Source organism: Schistocerca nitens, chromosome 9 (genome assembly GCF_023898315.1).
Source record: "Schistocerca nitens isolate TAMUIC-IGC-003100 chromosome 9, iqSchNite1.1, whole genome shotgun sequence".
In the NCBI taxonomy this organism is placed as follows: Eukaryota; Metazoa; Arthropoda; class Insecta; order Orthoptera; family Acrididae; genus Schistocerca; species Schistocerca nitens.
In genome coordinates, this window is record NC_064622.1 from 210,328,793 (window position 1) to 210,354,004 (window position 25,212).

Genomic DNA, 25,212 nt, shown 5'->3' on the forward strand with positions numbered 1-25,212 from the left:
GGACCGAACAGGAGCAGAAGAGACTAAATTAATAATCCACAGAATACTTCAATATTACTTGATAATTCAGAACACTTCTCCATCGCTGCAAATATTCACAATAGCGGTCGTATGGCTATATAAAGAATATCTTCCGAGCCAATAGACTAAAAGGTCGAGAAGATTGCAAAAGCGTTCATTCGTTCTTCGCCTTCAGCTTATCTCACTTCTCTTAGTTATCGAAGGTATTTGATTAGACACAGATACTGAACGGTACAACATTATAAAAGAGCAAGTGTACTGGAATAGAGTCATTCGGTACCTGTTTCGGCTTTGTGTTGGCAACACGATACAAATGTATCGACGAGAAGGTATCATAAAACCACTATCTTGGACGGAATGTGGGCAATCAGTCCTAAAACTGAATATCCGTCACCTGTGGCTTTTGGGAGTGTGGCCGATGGATGATTCTTCTTTAGTGTTCAAACTGTACACCGGCTTCACATTCGCAGTGGGTGTCTGGAGCGTTGCGGAATGTCTGTTGGCTGTTTACTTCAGTTGGGGCCACCTTGAGGAAACTACTCTGGTGTTGATATTCACTTCGACGTGCAGCTGCGGCATCATCAAGATGGTTTTCTTCGTGCGCAACCCGCGTAGCTACAGCCTCATGGTACGGGAAGTGGCTGGTCTCATGGCGCTACAGAACGGAGCCAGCCCAAACGGCCCTGCGCTGGCGGCCATCCTACACGACTCCCGCAAACATGCGTTCCGCATTACTATGGGCATGCTGCTCTTCATGTTCTCGCAGTGCTTCATCTGGTATCCCATCCCCATTGTTGTGCACGCAGGAGAGCGGCGTCTGCCATTTTCGCAGCACGGGTGGGACAACAACAGTAACTTCTACGAACTCTCCTACACTCTGCAGTGCGTGTCTGGTCTGTACATGAGCCAGATCAGCTTCGGTCTGGACTGTATGTTTGCGTCCGTCATGATCCTCGTGGCTGCACAGCTGAAGATCCTCAGAAGACGAATTTTAAAGTTGCACAAGGAAGTGATGTCTGCCGATGGAAACGACAGTTTTCGTCGGTGGGATCAGATGCCGGCAGATAAATGCTATGATAATATGTACGATAGATTGTGCCTTTGCATCGACAGCCACCAACATATTCTCAGGTAGGCTATAGTAGTTAATTGTATATCAAGAAACGTGTTGTAATTCAGAAATAATCATTCGATTTCATAAATGTCTTCTGCATGAATGATAATAAAATTTAGGTAGGGATTTTAACTTACGTGTCGAAAGTAAAAAATTACTTTGGCGTTGGGCGTACACTGCCATCTCATATGCTTGTCGGTACTGGTGACCCCGAAGCTTTTCGGTCCCTTACTCGTCCGCACGTTCATTATCCAGCGGCCGACGAGTCCAGATAGTGAAAAACAGCAATAAACGGCGTTTCCTGTGTTCTGGTGTTCAGGTCCATTCAGGTAGCTATAATTGTGCTCCGTAATTTTCTTTGGAATGTAAGTTACGTGCGGATCTTGCGATCCAGTGTTTGACTCCTAGGTCACGTGGTCGGACGGTATGTGATATTTGTGGTGGAAATTGTGAAAGACTAGACCGCGTCTACACGCCTCCCTTGCCACGTTAGTAAGCCACAAAGCAACAGCAATGGATGTGGTAACTCCTTACATGCTCGCGAACGTATGCTACGAGTTTTTACTCTCGTCTGGATACTTACCGTGCTTCCAGTGAAGGGCAAGTGAAACATACGTGGAAGCTGAATGAAAACTTTGATCCCAAACAAAACTGATGAGCATTCATGTAAAGGATATACGATTATGAATTAGGATGAAGGTATTTAAAAAAACCTATTCATAGTATTTTTAATCTGCTCCCTGGATAGATCGAATGTAAAGAGTAGTTTTGAAACTAACTAGATATTGCTCCAAACTCAACTATATGATACTTGTGTACAGTTTGAAGGATAATTTAAATAGTCACTATAGCCAAGAGTGATCAAAAAGTGTTCATTGCTGTTGCATATAACCTGTGCACTTAGCTGTGTGGATCAAAAGATGATAGAGCGGCGTATGAGGCTAGAAAAAGATAAATATTGCATTTCTTTGGTACTGTTACAGTGATTTGATGGGTCTGGTAAAAAAGCATGAAAAAAGTTTGTTTCGTATACAACTTACCCTACTTCTCGACCTAGTCTTCTGTGAGGGTATACACAAATTCCAGCAATCCCCCAGCGTTTTCAACCCATCGGAAGAATAGGTGCTGTCAAACACCGCAAAACAGTCGGTGACTATCATTTCCTGATTCGCTCAAAATTTCTTCCCAGCAAGTCATACTTTTAAGTCAGGGAAGAGAAAGATGGCCTTGGGGCTAAATTAGCTCAATAGGGTGGATGAGGTACCGGTCTAAAGCCTGATGCATGCACTTTCGCTATTGTTATCGCTGATGTATGGGATGGTGTACTATCCTGGGGAAAGAGTCTTTTTTGAGTGCCATCCTTGGTCTTTTTCCAGCTAATTCAAGTTTCAAACGATACACCAATGAAGCATAATAGGGTCCAATTATGGTTTTGTCTATTTCCACGTAATTTTTATTGGTATTATTCCTTGGTAATCCCCCCCCCCCCCCAAAAAAAAAGAAAAGGCCATCACTTTATCAGATGAAAAATGTTCTTCCTTCTTCGGTGCACTTCCACCAGCCTTCTTCCTTTGTTTTGACTGTGTTGTGTAATGATGGATCCGGGTTACATCAACTGTCACAAATCGGCGCAAAACGTCTTGCAGTTTGCGATTAAACATTGTCAGGCATTATCTAGAGATGTTGTACCGAATGCGCTTTTGCTTGACTGTGAGCAGTCGCAGTACCCACCTTGCACACATCTTCTTCATTGCCAATATTCCGTGCGGGATATTATAAACTCGCTCATTTCAGGTGTCAACAGTCTCAGTAGCCACAAGAATTTTTCTTCGGCGGTCTGGCGTGGCCACGGATTTTGGTGACCTCAGTTGGACTGCCGGTGCACGTTACGTATCTGATGCTTGTCCAACCAATTCATTAATCCAAAAGTAGATCGTCTTCACTGATGGTGCAGGGCCCGCTTGAACTACATCCATTTCTGTTCTGATTTGTGCGGCAGTCCAGTCCTTTATAAGAAAATGTTAATAACAACACGAACTCCGTTTATTCTTTTTTCAATTGTAGTAGACACACTGATCAATTCAGACGGCTATCAACAATGAACTCTACGCTACACTTTGTTGAAATTCTTTGTAGGATCCTCTGGAAGCTTACCAACAACGAAGGCTAAAAAAAAAAATCCTGTTCCTCTATGGAAATTTACCAGACTTATCAAACCACACTTTTAATAGTAGTAGGTACTGTGTTTCGACAATGAACTGCATTGTTGGGGAGCGAAAATTTACTTTTAAGAATTCAGTGGCAGTGGACGAGCAGTTTACTACAGTCGTGTTACTGTGGTCTACAAGAAGTTGTCATTCACAGTGTAGTACAGAAAATAAACGACTGTGCTGCTGCAAATTTATGTGCTCAGGAAATTCGTTCGGAGAGCTGTGAAAGCTTTCAAAACAGTACCGGTTTGAATCTACATACCATATCATTCGTTCCTTTCGTTGCCTTATCGACACTGCATGGCGTTTTTCCTATTGCTGTGCACAGCATCCATCACTTGCCTTACGGTTTCGGGGAAGAACCGCCTGGGGTATATTTCTGATACGCTGGCGCTGAGCTGTGTTTTGACTAAACTTGTTGGACAGCTACAGCACAGATGTTCAAGGTAAGAAAGCTGTTGTCCACTGAATTACTGCAAAATAGCGTTCGTTAGTAATTTTTACATACAGAATGCTAAAAACTGTACAGATAGGGTGTACAGATAGGGTGTACAAGGGTGTACAAGGTGTTTTAAGAGAAAAACTGAAGATAGGGACCTGTGTCCGGAAACGTCGTCCAACGATGCACCGATCGTCGATGTTCTAGGTACTAACCACCCCTTTTGCAGCAAACGTGACTTTGTCTGTTGACGGATTGCAGAAGAAGCGCCTCACGATGTTGCTTGTTATTCAGTGATCACGACTGAATGCCATAACCGAAAGTGGAGAAGACGCAGGTGGTTGCTTCATAGACAGGTCTTGTCTGTATGAATGCCGTTCTGCGTCGCCTTGGTGGATGATGGATTCTGATACTGATTTCCAACTGTAGTTTATTTTTCTCCTGTATAATGAAGCACATTGGAGATTTTAGATGGTTCCAGGTGAAAAATCAACCGTGGATGGAAACCTGTTTCCAAAACCGCCAAACACTCAAACAAAAGACTATCGCTTTTATAGACGACCAGGCCTGTCTACGCAGCTGCTAGCTCCAACGTCTCAGTTGGCTAACGTGGCAATCAATCGCGAGCACTTATAACAAACAACATTACAAGATGTGTCATCTATGGTCCGTGAATGTGGAAAGTTACGTTTGCCGCTGAAGGGATGGCTTAGTGGCAGGCGCTGTGGCCTGTTACTTCAGAGCTCGGTAGCGTCATTGGATGACAATTATGGGCATGGGTTCCCCTAAAAGTTTGTCGGCATCGTTTTGTAACACACTGTGTATCTATACATCTATTCTCCAGAAGCTGCTTTATCATGCTTGCCAGAAGGTACTTTGCCACCTCCCCAGTTCCTGTTCTACTTGCGAACGATGTATGTGAAGAGCAATTTCTGATAAGCATCCGTGTGCGCACGATCTCTGTAATTGCATCTGGATGGTTATTTCGCGAGATGTGCCAAGGGTGTGGCAGTGTGTTGGTTGACTGTTTTTGGGAAATACACTCTTGTAACTGTAACAGTAAATCACACTGTGAAGTTCAGGCGCACAGTGGCCCTTATGTACGGTTTGGGGTTGTAACAAAGTCTCCATGACGCTTTCATGAATACTAAACGAAGCTCTGAGACGTCAGACGCTGCTATTCTTTGGCTGATATCTGTTTACTCCATCAATTGTATTTAGACTATGCCGCAAACTGGTGTATTTCTCTAGACTATATACTACGTATTTCGTACTGATGCACTTACAAAATTACAAATCAACAGATGGTAAATGGTATATTACCTTTACACTACGGGGAATATGTTGTACTAATCAGTTCACAGCGTAAAAAAAATACCGAAAAATGGTTCAGATGCCTCTAAGCACTATTGGACTTAACATCTGAGGTCATCTGTCCCCTAGACTTAGAACTACTTAAACCTAACTAACATTAGGACATCACACACATCCATGCCCGAGGCACGATTAGAACCTGCGGCCGTAGCAGCAGCGCGGTTCCTGACTGAAGCGCATAGAACCGCTCGGCCACAGCGGCCGGTACAGGCTACCGAGGACAGTAAGTCACAGAGTAAGAGGTATTTAAATTATTTGTGCGACATATCATTATCAAAATTGTGGACTGTACGGCTGGTCCCTGCGGAGATTCGAGTCCTCCCTCAGGCATGGGTGTGTGGGTTTGCCCTTAGGAAAATTTAGGTTAAGTTGTGTGTAAGCTTAGGGACTGATGACCTTAGCAGTTAAGTCACATAAGATTTCACTTAGATTTGAACATATCAAAATTGAGCATTAACGCATGACGCGATGACGTGGAAGCCACGGCGAATGTATTAATATTATTTGAAATTCGCACGTAGTCGGTGATAATAGCTAGCCGCAACCGGCATCGTTCTTCGTGGGGCACGTTGTTATTGGCTCTACCGACCTATCGGCTAGGTCACTGTTCTTCTTCCGTTAGTCAGTAGTCCGCCAGACAAGTCGATGGGCAGGTGAAGTGAATGCCATGTTGATGCCTCTGGTTTCCGTATCTTCTCAACCTATTCCGGAATATTAGACGAGAAACGAAAGCAAGTGAGCGAAATTTTTCCCATTCTAGCACCAACTAGAGAGTAATTAATTTCTGATTTACAACACTGTCTTTTCTATACGATTGGACATAAATAGCTCAGTTGCTAAGATGTGAGTTGGTGTGTATGCTTCTGTCTTGTTTGTAGTTGTCGAGATACTGAATGGTAGTGGTAAAAAGACCGCCACATATGATGTACACAATTACAAATTTAAGTGTTACCTAACAGTGGGGGCAGAAATGATTTCTGAATTGGTTTCACTGCACAATGGAAGATTTACATGTCACTTCATGGTTTGACAAATGGGCATAATAGTGGTTGCAAGTTAGTGAAACTGAGGAAATTTAGGGTGAAGAAAGTTCTCAAATATATCTACAAGATGCATTTTGTGAGGTTATTGCCATTAACATAAAAACAGAAAGTATTAGTTGTGAACTAGAGGTGATTTCAGGTCAAATGGCACATTGCTCTCCTTATGTTCGTAAACTGGCCATTTCTTCTGGCCTCATTATGGAAATAAACTGCTCACTTGCGCTCTTAATGTATATTTATTCATGTTTAAATTACGACCCTAATGTAAACATATCGAAAATTTATGCTCTCAAGTCACGTTTACTTAATTCAGTTTTATGACTGGATTCATTTTCGTACTTCCCTCATCCAGCCATTTCTCTCTCTTACCCTCTCCCCCACTCCTCTAGGAGAATTGGGCGGGCTGTGTTACTAAGAATTCAACCTCACCATCGTTCCAAATTGTGGTGTACCACCACCACTAATATGGGTGTAGGAGCCACCATCGTGAGACAGACATTTGTGCTCCGTTACCTTGATTGAACACCATGAAGAATATGCATCACCATCAACACCAGCAAAGATCGCAGTTTTGGGGCATTTTGTTACAGTTTTGGCCAGTATCATCCAGTATCTCAGATACCCACTTTCAGCTAATTTTGAAGATCGTCGTCCAAAGACACAAGTAGATTATTGTAAATGTTAAACAATTACCACAATGCGTTGTTTAAATAAATACACTTCCATGAACATATTTCGAACTCGGGACCTTTGCCTTTCGCGGACAAATGCTCCACCATCTGAGCTACCCAAGCACGTCTCAGATGGTACAGCACTTACCCGCGAAAGGCAAAGGTCCCGAGTTCGAATCTCGGTACGCCACACAGATTTACTCTACTAGAAAGTTTCATTACTGCTTCTGAAAGGCCGAAGATCCTAAAATTACATCGAAATTACGTACACACATGAAATTAACAGTACACAATAAGTAACAACATTGATTATACGTAATACTTGTACATTACATTGCATCTTACATACAAAATAATTACAGTTCAACATAACCGACGTTAACAGAGGACAGAGAAAGAAAACCGCAAAGAAAGAAAAAATGCATACTGACTTCACTAATCTTTTACAGAATACTAAACGATTAACGATAGTAGATGTACAATACAATAATATACGCTAAATGAGCCCGTTACAACACAGCAATGATTTCTGAAGAGACTGATTATAGTGTCTTCTGATGCGGTGGGCCGGTTCATACTGGCTTTTATAGGAGAGATACTTCAGTCCGGAACGGCGCGACTGCTACGGTCGCGGGTTCGAATCCTGCGTCGAGCATGGATGTGTGTGATGTCCTTAGGTTAGTTAGGTTTAAGTAGTTCTAAGTTCTAGGGGACTGATGACCTCAGATGTTAAGTCCCATAGTGCTCAGAGCCATTTAAACCGTAAGAGAGATGCCTCAGTTTTTGAGTAAACGGTTGCGCGCTTCCTGTGGAAGTTTGCACTTACCAATAACATCTATGTCATTGTTCCAGGTTCGTCAAGCACCTGCAAGTTACCATGAGCCCCATAGCAATGACGCAGTTTGCCAGCAGTGTGGTCATCGCATGCATGGCACTGTTTCAATCGACTTACGTAAGGCCACGAATTTCATGTTTTACAGTATGTGATCATAGGTAACACCCGCTACTAACAACTAAGTACCCTATATCAGCTTACGTATTATTATTTTTGTTTCTGCATGGTCTCTTTGCAAAACCTAAGATATTTACAAAATGTTTTAAAAATTAAATGCCCTTTCGTTAGAATGGCAAGAGGATAAACGAATGGGGAAGTGAAGTAGGCCCATTTTTCTTGTGTTGTAGTTCACGACTTCCTGTTACTTTGTGTTTAGTCGAAATGTCATGACCGCTCTCATTAAAAAACGTAGATGTATGATCTGTATTATGTAAACCACTCGCCACAGCGGAAAGGTAATTATAGTAGTTATTTCCAGAAAATACTGGGCCTCATACTACCGAACACCACAACCTTAAATAGAAACTCATGTTCGATGGAATAAACATTACCTTTTATTTATCAGACAGGCATGGAGATTTTCTCCTCATAAATTTTACGGAGCTTGCTTCAATCCCCTAAGGTGATGAACCAAAACACTTAATCGTTATTATTATTTTTATTATTACCATTAACAGCATTATTAATCTTACTAAGTAACAAATTTCTCTGTGCATAAACCCCTGAACAAAGGCAGAACATGCTCAAATCTTTATGCTTTGAAAGAACTAAAGGTGACTAATAGCAGGTAATAAAATAAAAAGTTTTGACCATTGCCCACCGCAAGAGTGAGTATCGTCCGTTGGCACTGCTGCCACGTGAAGCGATAAGGAAAGTAGACAATCGCAGCAACTACGGATGGAAAATCTGTCCGATGATGATGAGGTCCCATACTTCAAGTGGGGACGGTGCGGGAGAGCGTAATGAGGATGAATGATCATGATGAAGACTACAAAACACCCAGTCATCTCGCGGCAGGGAAAATCTCTGACCCCACCGGGAATCGATCCCGGGACCCCGTTCACGGCAAGCGAAAATGCTACCGTAAGACCACTAGGTACGGATGATGATACGGGCCGAAAATGGGAAAATCCACTGACAGTGTCATTTTCGACAAAACACGGATTGTTGTGGTCCTTGGCATGTTAACGAGCATTTCGGAAATGGCGCAGCTGGTCTGCTGTTAGTGTCCACTGTCGTGACCATCTGTGGGAAGTAGTAGAAGTGTGGTGGAACAACGAGTAGGCAGAAATGTGTTGAAGCCCACCTCTCCTCACAGAAGAGGAATATCAGAGAATTGTCCAGTGTGTGGTAGATCTGACCGCTGCGGTTCAGAGCTCGTGCCGGCGCGAGTGTTCCAGAGCACACAGTTCAACAGCCACTGCTGAACATGGGACATGGCAGCAGACTATCCCTCTGTCTTCACGTAACTGCCCAACGACACTGTGAATTAAATTTACAGTGGGCGTGGATTTATCGAGTCCTGAGTGCGGATCAGTGGAACCTATTCGCCTGTTTGAACCACATTTTCGTTATATCAGGTCAGTTGTCGCGTTCAGATACGGAATCATCCAGGTGAGCGGATGATTGAAACATACTCAGCGCCACAGTCTCAGGACATTGGGTGGCGGTAATATTTTATGGGGTCATTCACTTGGAATTCCTTGGAACATTTGCTAGTAATCCAGGGCATCGTGTTAGTTGAGACTAGATGAATATCCTTGAGGATGCCTTGTATCCCTTCACTTTCGATGTCTTCCCCGACAGCACTTAGGACAACCCTCTGTGTCACGGGGACAGAATAATGCTACAGGATCGTGATGGTGGTCTCGCACCGATGCCTTGGCCACCAAACTCGCCTGATCTGAAGCTGACGGAACATATATGGAACATTACCAGGTGTCAGATCTGCTCACAAACCATCTATAATATCGTGTTCCGTGCGTAGACATCTGACCCCCCTCACCCATAGAACCTACCAACGACTTATCAAATCGTGGTCATACAGAACCGCTGCGCTCTCAGTCTTGTTAAACATATTACTGAACAAGAGCCACATTCCTATTGCTCGAATACTGACTTTTATGTACAAAATACAGGTTAATTTTTGCAGGGAAGTAATAGCAGCCGCCGGCCTCTTTTGATAACTTTATTTATTCACATAAATAGCGTTGTTACCTAATTCTAACTGAAAGATTCTTAATCAGAAGGCATAGTAAGACACATTTTTGTTGTATTTTGCGACACTTTTCAGTTGTTATTCCACCAAGCAGTGAAAGTTCCTTGGGGTGGTTGGGCCCTACAACGAAAATGTGATGCCAGATGTCTGTTCAATTGAAATTGTGTCTTTTAATGATTGTAGACAAGTTATGAAGTGAAAATGTTTTAGTAATTTAAGTCGGAAACCACGCACTATTGCATTGAAATGCTGGTGCAGTAGCGAAGGCTATGAGAAGGACTTTTTCTTTATATACGTACACACAGTGTAAAGCATCACTTATACGTACCAAAAAGTTTTGCCAAATTGAATGATGTATACTAAGATGGCGATATCACAGCCATAGCAATGTCAAAGGTTACGTTCTCGGGGATATTTCGATAAATACATTGATGTGGCATTAGAATTTATAGACTGCAAACATTTCATTGCTTACAATTTATATGAAATTAGGACAGACTGCAACTAAGACAAACAAACAAAGAACCAAATCTGTTACAAAATGTTATTGCAGTGACATTATATGAATATTATGGTGTAAATAATGATTGATGCACGTATACAAACAAATATTTCAACAGTAGGCATTAGACTGAAATATGATAGCTAGTTGAAGGTACGCCGGCCGGAGTGGCCATGCGGTTCTAGGCGCTGCAGTCCGGAGGCGAGCGACCGCTACTGTCGCAGGTTTGAATCCTGCCTCGGGCTTGGGTGTGTGTGATGTCCTTAGTTTAGTTAGGTTTAAGTAGTTCTAGGGGACTGATGACCTCAGACGTTAAGTCCCATACTGCTCAGAGCCATTTGAATCATTTTGAACCAGTTGAAGGTACTGTGTGACTAACCAAGCTTTTAAATTTTATAATCTGTTTCGTGTTGGTTAATATCTGCATATTGCTGTTGTCAAAGGGAGTAGTGTTTATTTTGAACTAGAAAGAATGTGAACGAAATTTTGAATATATGCGAAACTGGCTAACTAGCCCTATTGATTGAGGAGATTTTGTGATGATTTAATTTTATGTACACAGTCCGCCTCGACAGCTGAGTGATCAGCGCGACCGAATGCTCTGCATAGGGGCCCGGGTTCGATTCCCGGCTGGGTCAGAGATTTTCTCCACTCAGGGACTGAGTGTTGTGTTGTCTTCAGCATCATATCGTCCCCATCGACACGCAAGTCGCCGAAGTGGCGTCAACTAAAAGGTCTTGCACCAGGCAACCGGTCTACCCTACTGGAGGCTCTCGCCACACATTTCATTTCACTGTGTACGTATATTTCTCTCTCTACAACCAAATTCATCGAGGTACCTTTCTCAGCTACAGTGCCTTGTATTCCGTATTCGGTGAGAGTTGTGTGCCTTGTAAATGTCGATTTAATATGTTGTTCAAACGTATGGGATCTATATGCTCTTTAAACCAAGTCTCAAAGTTTCTCCCACTTTGTCCTATGTCGTAGGAAATGCAAGTTTGGCTACTGAGTTCGTAGGGTATATGCCTCATTTCTTTGTATGGGATGTTATTAGCCCTTAAGTTGTGAAATACTATCTGCTGAAATTTCCTGTTTTCGTTGGAGATTATCTTAATGTTCGTGTTTTAAAATAACTTGCATGATTCGGCTCACTAAGAAAGGAAGTGAAACATTCTTTATTTTCAGGTGCTTTCTACTGCATCTTTTGTTAATCGCATGGTTGTCTGACGTGAAGATTTCTTGTCTCACGGCTTTTGGGTTTTTGTTATATTTTGTCTGTCATGGGAGGGCTTTATCGATTGTTTGAGTCTATGGTGGACCCTATTGTATGTAATCCTTAAAAAAGTCTAAGGTAAAGAAATGTGACAGAATCGTATTTAATGTAGCAAAGAATTTATGAGAACAGCGTTTTCTTAATGCTATTCACGTAATGGGTGAAAGGGGCTTTTCAGGCCGTTGTAATAAAATGTTTTAGCGAGCAGTTTTCTTCCAGTCTATGAGTATTGGTACCCGTGATATTTTCATTCGAGCAATTGTTGCACATGATATACTCAAGCAGCAACAAAAACGGGCTTCTTGCTCAGATCAGAAAGCTGTTGCTCTCACAGCTGATATAAGTGATTAAGGATATCATACAGGAGAGAACTACACAATAGACGAGCAGCTAGTGTCTCTCAGAGGTCGTAGCAGATTTTTGGAATTTATTGCAAGCAAACCAGGAAAATATGGAATAAACATATTCTGGCCCAGCGACTCTTTGACTCCATTCACTGCAGACGGGGTAGTTTGTTCAGGAAAATATCCACATCATTCTCGTCAATCTAATGTTGCGGCTGATATGGTAAGGGCCCTTTGAAAGACGTTTAGAGAAAGGTCAACCAATATAACGATGCACAACTACTTTAGCAGTGTTTCCCTGTTTCATAATTTATTGAAGGATAAAATTACAGCAGCCGGTACTCTTCACCATAACGAACCACAAGTTTTACCTAAAATGAAACCACCTAAGACACGAGAGGTTGTAGCTTCAACATTCGAATTCAGATGTGATTTGAGCCTCGTGACCTATGTTTGAAAGAAGACTAAGGGTGTGGTCAACTAAGTTTCACGCATCACGACACCCCACTTGATGAGAATCACAGAATGTAGAAACCAGAAATGATTTATTTTACAACAAAACAAAATCAAGTGCGGATTCTATTTGCCAAAAGATATATACTTACACTTTCAAAAGATAGACGAGGAAATAGGTGTTTGATTTGTTGGCTAATGTGGGGGATGTAGCAGCTGTAAAACCTTTCTGTTTATTCACAAATCAACATCCTGAACATCAAAATGGAAAATCACATAAAAGGAGAATTTTATTGACAGACTCGGTCCTATAACTTATTCGACGATCAATGGATTCCAGAGCGAAATATCCCAATTTCAAAAGTAATGTCCTACAAGCAATGGCTAGATGTGGCGTCAGGAAATGAATATCATCCATCAAAGAAAAGTGTACAGAAGGAGATGCTTTTTGCGTCCACATGAACTGGAAAGGGAAATTCCGCAGTATTGTTCAAAATATTTTAACAACGTATACAATGAACATAGTGTGCTTTTTTGTGAAGATTGTCTCCCGTAATGTGTAGGCCTTTATTTGGATATCATGCTGTGTAGTGTAATTTTTTTGTGCCTATTTAATATGCAGCTTAGCCTTTTTGTCTTTCTGTTTTGTATTTGGATGCTCTAGTTATAGCTGCATATTGATTTCTATTAAGCATGTCCTATTGCTAGTTTATAAAAATGCTAATATAAGTGATTGCATGCCAAAATAATACAATTGATAAAGATTACATTGAAACTTATTGTACCGAAATTAATGTCCAAATCTTTTCTTTAATGTTTTACTAATTTAAACACACCACAGAACTATTTTACAAGCTTGTATTGCCCTTGGGGGTACTACATACTGATCGCGCAAGCCCTTAATTAGGAATAGGACTCTTCTTGAGTAGGTATAATATTTTCTCTCTGGATTTCCCCAGTCAGGTCCTCTCTTAGCTTTCGATAAGTAGAGTCATCGAGCAACATCTTACTGTTCTATTCAGTTCGTGAGAGAAGGACGGTCGCGGTACCATGGTCGGTAGGTATAATGTCTTTGTCCGCTCTCATCGATCACATCTTGGGTTGTAGCTGTGGCAGGTGATGGTGCATAGTTCAACTCTTTCTATAACACTGAAACCACTACGTCGTCCAGGATCCTATCCGTGAGATTGAACACAGTGCTTCGACATGGTCCACTCTATTTTTTTAAAAAATTCTTTTTTTTAACCTTTTATTACACATAATAACCCACCACATTATGAAATTAGTGGGTCCCATAATTATTACACTGGTTTTTTGCAGGTTGTGTTAGTGTTAGTGTTAATTACAATGGGCAAGGTACTTCACTATTGATATCTGTCTACTTACTCTAGCGGTATACTTAAAAACTAACCTCTACGCTATGTGCAGCTTTACAGGTGTGCCAGTCGGATATGAACCTACTTGGCTCGACCTTGCCCATCGAGCTAATCCCGGTGGGCGTGCCCCTGGCACTGGGCAGGCCCAATATATCCTGACTATTTCGCTGCAGGTTCCTATTGTTTATTTCCTTATGTCTAAGTCCTACTTACAATATAAACCTAGTCTATGTCAATACCGGTGCGTTGCCTGATTCGGTGTAGTTGTACTCCACTCCCCCTAGCCCTGGACGTGGCGGATTTCAGCTGTAACGGCAGTCGGCCTATCCACGCTCAGGCGGTATGGGATTGGGGTACTGGGATAGAATCTGTTATTAGTCGCTATTCACGGTTGTTCCTCAGATATTCCAAGTAAACATTTTATGATACACTATGTGATCAAAGGTATCCGGACACCTGGCTGAAAATGACTTACAAGCGCGTGGCGCCCTCCATCGGTAATGCTGGAATTCAGTATGGTGTTGGCCCACCCTTAGCCTTGATGACAGCTTCCACTCACGCAGGCATACGTTGAATCACGAGCTGGAAGGTTTCTTGGGGAATGGCAGCCCATTATTTACTGAGTGTTGCACTGAGGAAAGGTATCGATGTCGGTCGGTGAGGCGTAGCACTAAGTCGGGGTTCCAAAACATCCCAACGGTGTGATATACCATTCAGGTCAGCACTCTGTGCAGGCCAGTTCATTACAGGGATGTTATTGCCGTGTGACCACTGTGCAATATTAACAGGTGGTCGAGCGTGCTGAAAGATTCAGTCACCATCCCCGAATTGCTCTTCAATATTGGGAAGCACGAAGATGCTTAAAACATCATTGTAGGCCTGTGCTGTGATAGTGTAACACACAACATCAAGGGGTGTAAGCCCACTCTATGAAAAACACGACAACACCATAACACCACCGCCTCCGAATTTTACTGTTAGCACTACACACGCTGGCAGATGACATTCACTGGGGAATTAGCTATACCCACACCCTGACTTCGGATCGCCACACTGTGATCTTGAATCGTCACATCACAAACGTTTTTCCACTGCTCAATCGTCCAGTGTTAACGCTCCTTACACCAAGCGATGCATCGTTTGGCATTTACCGGCGTGATGAGTGGCTTGTAAGCAGCCGCTGGACCATGAAATCCAAGTTTTCTCCCGCCTGGCTGTCACAGTACTTGCAGTGGATCCTGACGCAATTTGGGATTCCTGTGTCATGGTCTGAATGGATGTCTGCCTATTACACTTTACGACCCTCTTCAACTCTCGGCAGTTATTATGGCCAACTCAGAAGGTCTACTGCCTTCGTCGGCCGGTGTGGGCGAGTGGTTCTATGCTATTCAGTCTGGAACCGCGCGACCGCTACGGTCGCAGGTTCGAATCCTGCCTTGGGCATGGATGTGTGTGACGTCCTTAGGTTAGTTAGGTTTAAGTAGTTCTAAGTTCTAGGGGACTGATTGCCTCAGATGTTAAGTCCCATTGTGCTCAGTGCCATTCGAACCATTTTTGAAGGCGTAAACTGTCTGCCAAACCGACACAGGTATGTCGGATGTATCCATGAACAGTAAGAAATTGGAACAGTCCCCTTGTTGGCTTAAAATACCCCAAAATTAATCGTTCTTTGACATCTGGTAGGTTCTTCAGCCAGTGGCATTAGCTTCCCTTGCTTCCTGCCGCAGCTCCTCACCCCTTCTCTGGATTGCACCCTTATCCTCAGTCTGAATACCCACAATATCCCCGGTTTTCCCAATCTCTCCCTTCTTCACCCACAACCATGCTGCATATTCTCTAATTTCGATATCAAGGGGCAAAGCCCCATTACTGCCAACATGACCCCGCCCTTGGATGTCCTGTAGGCCACAACTGACATTTCTCTGTACCCTTTTCACTATCATGGCAATCTCCACTCTCGTGAGCCTGTGTGTGCAGACTACCGAGCCGTAACGCACTATTGATGTTAATATACTGTTGTGATATAACTTTATTAGTTTGGGGGGAAGAGGGAATGTTTTGTGTCCAGCGCATATAAGTTTATTATGTACTTCTAGGTCTCTTTGTGTTATGGTTTCAATGTTCTTTGTGAAGTTCCACCTTTCCAGGTAACGCACCTTTCGTCGCCGGAGAAGTGGCGGGTACTAGATTCTAACTGCTGGGTTCTTAATTAGTTGTCTTTTCAACACGTGATAGGGTGACTTATTTGGTGATATTTTCGTTTTAGTCTGGTGGCACCATTGTTGTAATATATCCATAGTCATATCAATCTGTGGCTCGATGTCTTCGCGGCTATGGCCACCCACCAGCAGGAATAGGTCATCCGTGTAGGCTATCACCTTCCTTCTCTCTGTTTTAAGCTGTCCAATAATGGTTCCATGTGGATGTGCCAAAACAAGAGGCACAACACAGAACACTGTGGGAATCTCTTTGTTATGGATATCCTAACCTTCTCACTAGGGGATGAAAGCCAGACCTCCTGATCCTCGCAATAGCTCCTCGGACAATCATATAGCGGCCCTGGTCACCCTTTCTCACGTAAACAGGAGAAGAGCGAAGGCCGCCACAGGTGGTCAAACTCGCCACTGATGTCCACGATTATGCCAACGTGTACCTGTATGGGGCTGAGTCACAGATCTCAGCCGCCAGGGCCATTGCGCCAGCCACCGGCCTCCCAGGCCTGAAGCCGATCTGCCTGACACTCATCACGCACAGAACTCGACAATTTCTTGGAAAGGTTTCTGAAGAGGTCTGGCCAACAGACGCTGCTCAGTGTCGTCTCCATACTGAAAGTATATATTGGCGGGAGATAGTACTCTTGCGGAAGATTGTATTTCCACGACGTTGCAGTGACTGTTTGACAGCTGCGAGAGAATTGTTAGCCGCAGTTCTCTGTTCATTTTATTATCGCCGCTGTCGGCTCATCTCCGCTGCTGAATAGCTGCCATGTCGCGGCAGCAAAGGCTATTCGTCAAGATTGGAAGTACGGCTCCTGCAGGCAGAGCACATCTAGTTTCTTCTCCTGCACCACCTTGCGCAGATCGTGTATCACTAGTCTGCTACTGTGCGTATTTAGCTGTCCAGTAGTTACTGTGGTCATTATGGAAAGCCGAGTGGGATTAGCCAAGAGGTCTCAGGCGCTGCAGTCATGAACTGTGCTGCTGGTCCCGGCGGAGGTTCGAGTCCTCCCTCGGGCATGGGTGTGTGTGTTTGTCCTTAGGATAATTTAGGTTAAGTAGTGTGTAAGCTTAGGGACTGATAACTTTAGCAGTTAAGTCCCATAAGATTTCACACACATTTTAACATTTGAACATTATGGAACGTAGGTACATGTGTGATGGTCAATTCTTTCTCCAATCGAGCGCAATTCGCCTATTGGCCAAACCTGATTGTAAGTAAATTTGATCTAGATCAAATTCTTCACCTCTTATTTCGAATACATGTTTGACCAGATCTCGCAGAGCTCCGAAGTCGGAGGGGAGATTCATTGACTTGAGCTGTATTCTGTCAACAGCCTCCGTCACTGAGAAGGTGACTTTCCTATTATATTTATGCCCCAGCCGGACCACATGTCACAATGCAGTGGTTAGGCTAGTCGGCTGCTCCGACCTTGCTAGCTGCATAGCGTGTTCAAGGTTTGGGTATACTGTAACAGGGTCTGCAGGTGGTATTCTATTGGGAGATTACTGTACAGGTTGAAGCACACTATCGCTTGTTACTATATTTCCCTGGGTTGCGTACTGTTCCTCTCTGTGCATATCTCTCCTCTGCATAGCCACTGATTGGGCCACCACCACAGGATGCACTTGCTGCCGTTGATCTTCAGCTGGCCTATATCCCCAGTTTTAGGATGAGGAAGCTTCAGCAAGTGTAGGCAGCTCTGTTTGTATTCCAATGTCAAATATTTATCTATTTTGGTTGCCTAAAAACAGATTTAAAAATTATTTAAATTTTCTTGCCCTCATAGCATTTGTTTGGGGATTTTCTTTTAGGCACCCTGTTCCCATTTGTGGTCTCAGCCATCCTCCACGTAGGTCCATTGATCCCAGCAACGTGATGGACAACATCACGTTCCAAAAGTCTTATTTGAGTCTCAGCTTAAAGCTCCTTCTGAATTCCTCGTTATCCAAGTCTTCAAAGTTCTGACTTTTTATCACCTCATACAGTTCTTCATTTTTCTTTATAGAATGTACATCATATAATATGGACAGGGGATTTCGCTTCTTGGGTGGTTTGCATAATACCACTTTAGATAACTTTTTGTTATTCAACAACTTTTCCTTGTCTTCCGCTGTTACTCCATGTACAATTACCACATTTTTTTCCCATTTCAACCTTGTTAATCTTTGTTTTGTCCATTACTGGGTTTACTACTATTGTAAACTTGCTGTTGGACCTTTCTTATGTCTTGACCGGACAGGGGACTGAGGAAGACCGTCATGTCTGGTGGCTTAGTACCCCTGGTAACTGTATCTTTTGTTGTTCGTGGCTTGGGTGGCGCTGTCGTTGCCAAGCCCGCCCAGGTCATCAGCTGCTTGCGTAGTCTCTCATTTTTCTTCTGAAGCTCTTCAACATGGCATTTGCATTGACAATGGCCCATGCCGCCAACTCGTTTTTGATGGTCGTAATAGCAGCGTATTTCTGGCGGTCCCTGCTAAGAATATTTCCATCTGTCGCCAGCCCCAGCTCGTCCTGTGAGGAGGTATCAGACATCACAGGTGCCTGTAAAGGTACTCTCATGTCAGTTGTCTCTATGTCAGCCACCATGCAGATTGATGAATGGAAATAGGTGGGAGGACATCTCTTGCCCTGGACCAGTTCCTGTGGCATAGGAAGGGGAAGGGGGGGGGGGGTTTCTGATGCAGCTCGCCCACCGACCTCGCCCCTAGGCCAAGGGAACTCCTGAGCTGCCATGTTCAGCACGCTGTCATCAACATACTGGTCCCCTTCAATGGCCCTGTCTCCGATGATTTCACCCAGTATTCCTCGGCAAGTACACCTCGCAGTCCCGAGAAGTGGATACAGCCCTCGTCCTTTGAGCCTACTAGCCCTAGCTTCCACTTCGCGACCAAGGACCCACTTCTACTCAGGTGGTGGGCCAGTCACCCAGTCGTTGAGTGGTCTGGACACAGCCCACCTGGTCCAGGCGATGTCACCACCTCCTGGATTTGGCAGAAGACGCAACGGTCACCCACGGGAGCTGCGAAACGTCCTTGCCGACTCGCGCCGAGATCCCACTCTGACATACAAGGTCGCCAGCATGCAGAGCACCTGTGCTCTGAACAACGATGGAGGGGAACAACAGCTGCCCACGAATCACTCACAAGGTGAGCAACACCACACCCCCAGACCTAGCAGCCCAGCTCAACACTCCCCCCCCCCTCCCCCCCCCCCCCCAAGGGACAGACCTTCGGTCCGTGGACACAGCTCCCCCTGTGCCACGCACCCTTTACTTTTTCATCGGGTTGGGTCACAGCTCTCCCTACTGATGCAAGGCAACATCTGGGTGGGCCCAGGAAATGCCGAGTTTAACGTCTGGCACCACGGGAAAGCGGAAAGAGCCACTTGCGAAGGAGATGCTCTGTATGACGCATCAGTCTCCAATGTGAGGCCTGTCGCCGGCACGCCCGGCCAAGAAGAAGCGATACAGCCTGGTACGAGACTCAGTGCCTCACGGCGCGCCAGCGGCGGGCTGACCCGCACCAAGCGCACCGCACAAGCGACTGAAGATCTGCGAGCTTTCGTCCGTGTTCAGCTCATTTGACCTCATGCCAGACTGCATTCTCTTCTTGCGGTTGGGCCTCACGATGAGTGTACTTTGACATTTGGCGAACCTTGGCTTGTTGTTTACTGCAATCAGCTAGCGCGTCTACCCAATCCCAGGATACAGTTAAGAGGTTAGAAGACTTCATTAGATGCAGTAATAGTAATTTTATGCCTACTATATGTAGTCCTCGTCGTCTATAACGTACCGTCCTCACACTAGGGCTGCACTTGCCTGTCGCTTAATTCTAACAGCGACCGCAGAGTCAATATGGTATTGCAAACGTTGGGATGATTTGCTTGTCATGGCACCTCAATGGAAAGACCATTGTGCACAGCAATCTATCTCTCTTATATACAGGATCTCACACCATTGTGGAAAATCTTATACTGTGCAGACATGCCGAACCGTATAGCAGCATTGTTCTGAACAGCATCGCCATACACGCCTGTAACTACTTCATAAATCAGCAATATCGTAGCATTGGTTGTTCATACGGCATCGCAAGTTTTACGAGAGGACTAAGTTTCATCCTCAGTGTCACCTTTCTTAATTATGCCTTAAGTATCTGCAAGGCGGGCAGTCTTATCAGCAGGGATGCAGCGCCGCCAGAAATCCAACAGTGGCTGCCATTAAATTAAAACAGGAGAAATAAGGACTTCCGATTCATAACCTGACTCAGCGCACTGCTGACATTTAATTTACCTCTTAACGACGGGAGGGTCTGGCAGCACGGTAAAAGCCCACAGTGCACAAGCGAAAGGCCTTTCTGCGGCTCTCAGCAGGGGGCACTAGGAGCGCCGCTTTCCTCCAGCTGCGAGTGTCAAGATTATTGCTTGTTCTTGTCCAGATAAAATTCAACGCTTCTGCTAGATTATTATCAGCCGTGTCTTGCAGCAGTGAAAACAGATAGGGAGCAGTAGTATCGACTAAATATTTTGATATTAGCGCAGTATGATCCGGCTGCAAACCTGAGAAGTATATTTGCAACAGATCCGGCAGAAAACTCTGAAAAGTCATCTGGAATTTAGTGCATCATTTTCGCAACGTCAGATGCATGCTAGGTTCGTGGTTTCTGTGTGAGTGGGGGGGACGATTGAAAGAGGGAAGTTCGACGAGATGTATCTGGCGGTGGCCCTACAGGTGAGATTCCTCTCACAGCACCGGTTTCCCGGCGTCGTGAAAAGTCCTGCAGCCGAGCGCTGCCTTAGCAGACCCCAGGATGACGCTGGCAGTGGGGCACCTTGAGGTACAAGGGAACAGTGTCCGTAGATACGGGGCACTCTAAAGAAATATAGAGGTGGACAATGCCGGGATGTATGACGTTTTTCAAAGGACGACCTCTAAACGCAGAAAAACACGAAAGCATTTGCCAGAAGAGTGCGGGCTGAAAAATCAGTTTCGGCTCTACTTTCTTTTCTGTTTTGTTAGGGCGGAAGGTGCCGGTGTAGCACTGAACCTGGAAATGTTTTGATTGCCCATTTCTCCGTGCATTGGTGTAACCAGAGAATCCAATGATTGGGTGATGTAGTTGTTATTAGTTTCTCCGTGTCAGGATGACTCTGATTCCACAACTGATGCTCAAGCAATGATTTAAGATCACACGATCGGTTTCATTTGATGTTCTATTTCTGCTCCACACCTTTCAGACACACTTCATAAAGCCTCAATATGGAAGCCGAAACCTGTCGTGTCAAACCAATAAAGTCGTAAAAAAGCAACTGGAGAGGCTTTATACTAAATTATAAGTATGTTATTAAAGATTCCATTCGAAAAAAGCAATGGAACTAGCCTGTCCGACTGATGGAGGAGGGTGCAGGAAACCACAGAACCGACCGTTGGCGTCCGCAGGTCGTGGTCTAGTAGTTAGCGCTGCTGCCTCCGGATCACGGGGTCCTGGATTCGATTTCCGACCGGGTCAGGGAATATCTCCACCTGGGGACTGGGTGTTTGCACTCATTATTTCGTTATCATTCGGGAAATTGGCGAGACTGGAATGTGAAAATATTAGGAATATGTACGGGTGCTGATAACCGTGTTGTTGAGCACTCTACAAACGAAACATCATCATCATCATCATCATCGAACTGTCGAACGAAGAAGTAGAGTCTTGGGGTTGATTACATGGTAGGCACTTTTGGCGCAAAGTTGTATCGAGTCCCGGTCTTCATTTAACGCTTTTGACACTTGCTCCGAACCTAGAAAAACCTTCACGCTGGTAAGTTGCGGAGGCGGAAGAGTCTTGAAGATGAGGAACACCTGACCACACCGCATTTAATTTTTGAGGCCGATCCGGTTGCAGCAACGCTTGTCTTCCAGCTTTACTTCCCGTAACACAACTGTAAGATCTATCTTCCGCATGTGGTTTCGAGACTTTGAGGAAATTTTGGCACCATCGTACCAGGGGAGGGATGGGGGGCGATGTTATTCAGTCTAATATCGTCATCCACAAATGTAAATATTAGTGTGGTTCACCAGCGCTCAGTTGAGCAAAGTACGGTGTCTGGGGCTGTGTATAACGTCACAACCAGATTCGAGTACCCACTCTCTGAACAAAGAACTAATGGTAAATTCTGTGGTTGTGTCTAAAATCCAATGTGGTATTATCCATTTGGTGACCAATTACTAGCACAGTGTCACTATACTTATGTTGTACTAACAAACTATATCAATTTTTGTATGTTGTATAATCTCATCATCCCTTTAGGCTTGGTGATGTCAAGTTCTTGTGCCTCGGTTGAACTTACATGAACACCCGTTGAGTAAAAAATAGCGTAAATTTCACTTGACCAGGAATTTCATTAATGCGTTTATAAAATCTGTCAACTTTCGTGTTGTAGGTTTCAAATGCGAGTATAGAGGCACCGACGCTACAATCCAGTTATTTCGGCACATTTGGGTATCGTTTAAGTAATTTATATGTAATAACTGATAAGTGTTTCCGTTAATGAGAGCTGTCAGACTAACGCAGCCCCTGACGGACTAAGCATTTTTACCAAACTGTGGTTCGGAGATCTGTTGGTATTTTCCGAGATATCCTTTAAACTTTTATAAGTAGCTATAGTTTAACGAACTACGTTATCTGGTAACGTGAGCCATATTTTATACAACAAAAACAAGCATAATAATATTGCTGGAACAATGGTTAGTAATTACTTCTTGTTTGGATCAATTGCATTTTACTACTATGATGGTCTCAGATGTATCTGGTATAAAAAGAATCATAGTCTAGGCATCGGCTAAGGTGGAAACGAAAACGATGAAGTTACCATGGCAAAAACTTACTAGAGCGTTGATTTGTGGACGATTTGGCCTTGTGAAACTCTTCTCAAGCAACTGTTTGGGTCAGTGTTCTACATACTCCTTTTATTTGCAGGGTGAGGACATTAGTGCTGCCCTGAAGTGCGCCTCTTACCTTCCAATTCCAGGAGGGCAGGTCTACCTCTACTGCTGGGCAGCTAACAGCGTGACCGAAAACGTGAGTATAACGCCTCACTTTGAATGGGAAAACGCTGTTTTCGTTAACCACATCTCGAATCTCGTACTCTTTGCCTCAAACCACGTTTTTCCATGTGTTGTGGCATGGTGATGACGTTCTCTTTATAATCAGGTGACACCACTCGAACAACTGCAACCCCTAATCGGCAGGAGCTCTCTCACTCAGCAAGAAGGTAGTATCCACTGCACTGCTTATTATTCATTTTTAAGCAGTACCAAAACCTCTCTCATACTGCGTGCATTTACTGTGTATACTCACAGCCACTATGGGGCCACTGCGGAAGACATTCGACTCTTACAGTGAGCGAACACGGCAAGTACAACACTTTGCTCGTGTCTCCGCAGCCTTAGTATCAACTTGGACTCGTATTCGATATGACTCAGGACCCTTACCTGGCTCCTCTTTTCTAGAAAGACTCACTTCAGCTAGCGACACACATGGGTGAGCCCTGTGAAAGATTCTGAGAATAATAAGTACGTATTTATGGCCGCATTTTGGTCGCTGATGACAAGAGTCCTCAACAACCACTGTCATGCATTTCATGACTGGCACGTGCCAGATCATCTGTTTTGTTTGCAGTTCATAGTCACAAGCAAGCTAGGAAGTACTGTGTCGCAGCAGGAATTCCCAGTATTCAGGTATATGACAAAAATGATCATTCGAAGCAAAAAGTTTGGGAAACACGGACTCTAAATGGCATGTCTTAAGGGCTACGAGCACTTATTGAATAGAAGAGATTTGTCTGATAAATCGAAAATAAGCAAGGGCTCATATCTCTTAAAGGTATGCAAATTAGAACCCATATATATTGTAGTTTTCTCTTGTCTGTGATTCATGTCGCCTCCTACAAGCATATGGAAACCAATGAGCTTGTAATAGAAGAGAAGTTTTTCACAGCATCGAAGACGAACAAGTTCTCATAGCCCTTAAGGTACGCATTTCAGTGCCCCTGTTCACCTGACTGATTTGCTTCCATCGATCGTTCCTGGCATAAACGTGAATATTGATCATTCCGACTGGGACATCCCGATATAGACATAAGATATGTTATGAACATAATTCGTTCTCTTCGAATTTTCTAAACCGTTTCACTAATACTGAGGAGAACATTGAAAGCTGAACTCTGGCAACCGCTTATGTTCTAGAGATGTGACCGTTGACACGCTTCTCGACATCAGTGGACAGATATTGCATGTCACTGACCTTAATGATTTGTCATAACCTTAAGAATAACGTTTTTATAATATTCTCCATATTTGGAGAGCGCTGCTACTCGTAAGTATTATGAATAACTACTCTAATTGCTTACATTTCTTTATTTACTCCATGACCGGCTTCATCTTTATACTGAAGATGTACGCTGGTGGAACAGAGCACTGACGTGTTAAATGCCATCAAGCGTTGTCCATAAAAAGTAGTGAATACTTAAAAACTTTAGGTAGCTGGAACGCAGAAGGCCCCACACGATAACTTCCCCGCGCGGGATTAGCCAAGCGGTCTAAGGCGCTGCAGTCATGGACTGTGCGGCTAGTCCCGGCGGAGGTTCGAGTCCTCCCTCGGTCTTGGGTGTGTGTGTTTGTCCTTAGGATCATCTAGGTTAAGTAGTATGTAAACTTAGGGACTGATGACATTAGCAGTTAAGACCCATAAGATTTCACACACATTTGAACATTTTTTTTGAAATAACTTCAAGAGTAACCGTATACACCGTAGGAACAGAAAAAAGGAAATAAGAAAATACACCTTACAAAGCGCTTTGGTAAACCAGAGGCAAATGATTACGAATGTAAAAGTCGCATAAATTTAAATTAATAACACGTTTTACCTTTATAAGGAGTTACATTTGATAAATTCGAAATTGTAAACTGCGTTCTTTACCGAAGAAAAACTAAAGGTAGCTGTTTGGATTTAGTGAAATTCTGACATATTTACAGTGCACTGTGTGTCCAAGTCAAGCATAAAGTCCTCTACCGAGAGTTGGCAAAGTCAGAACACAGAGAACTACAGAGGCACCTTGTTCGCCATGGTCGCTACGTG

General features: G+C 43.9%; 1 protein-coding gene across 1 annotated transcript in view; it reads left to right on the forward strand.

The window, feature by feature from the left end:
- Nucleotides 1-334: 334 nt before the first annotated feature.
- LOC126204118 (odorant receptor Or2-like) overlaps nt 335-25,212 on the forward strand; it is a 41,803-nt gene continuing 16,925 nt past the window's right edge. Inside the window, exons 1-3 of the mRNA XM_049938533.1 lie at nt 335-1,152; nt 7,725-7,824; nt 23,053-23,154. Coding sequence (XP_049794490.1) covers nt 335-1,152; nt 7,725-7,824; nt 23,053-23,154 — 1,020 coding nt within the window. The remainder of the gene's footprint in view (nt 1,153-7,724; nt 7,825-23,052; nt 23,155-25,212) is intronic.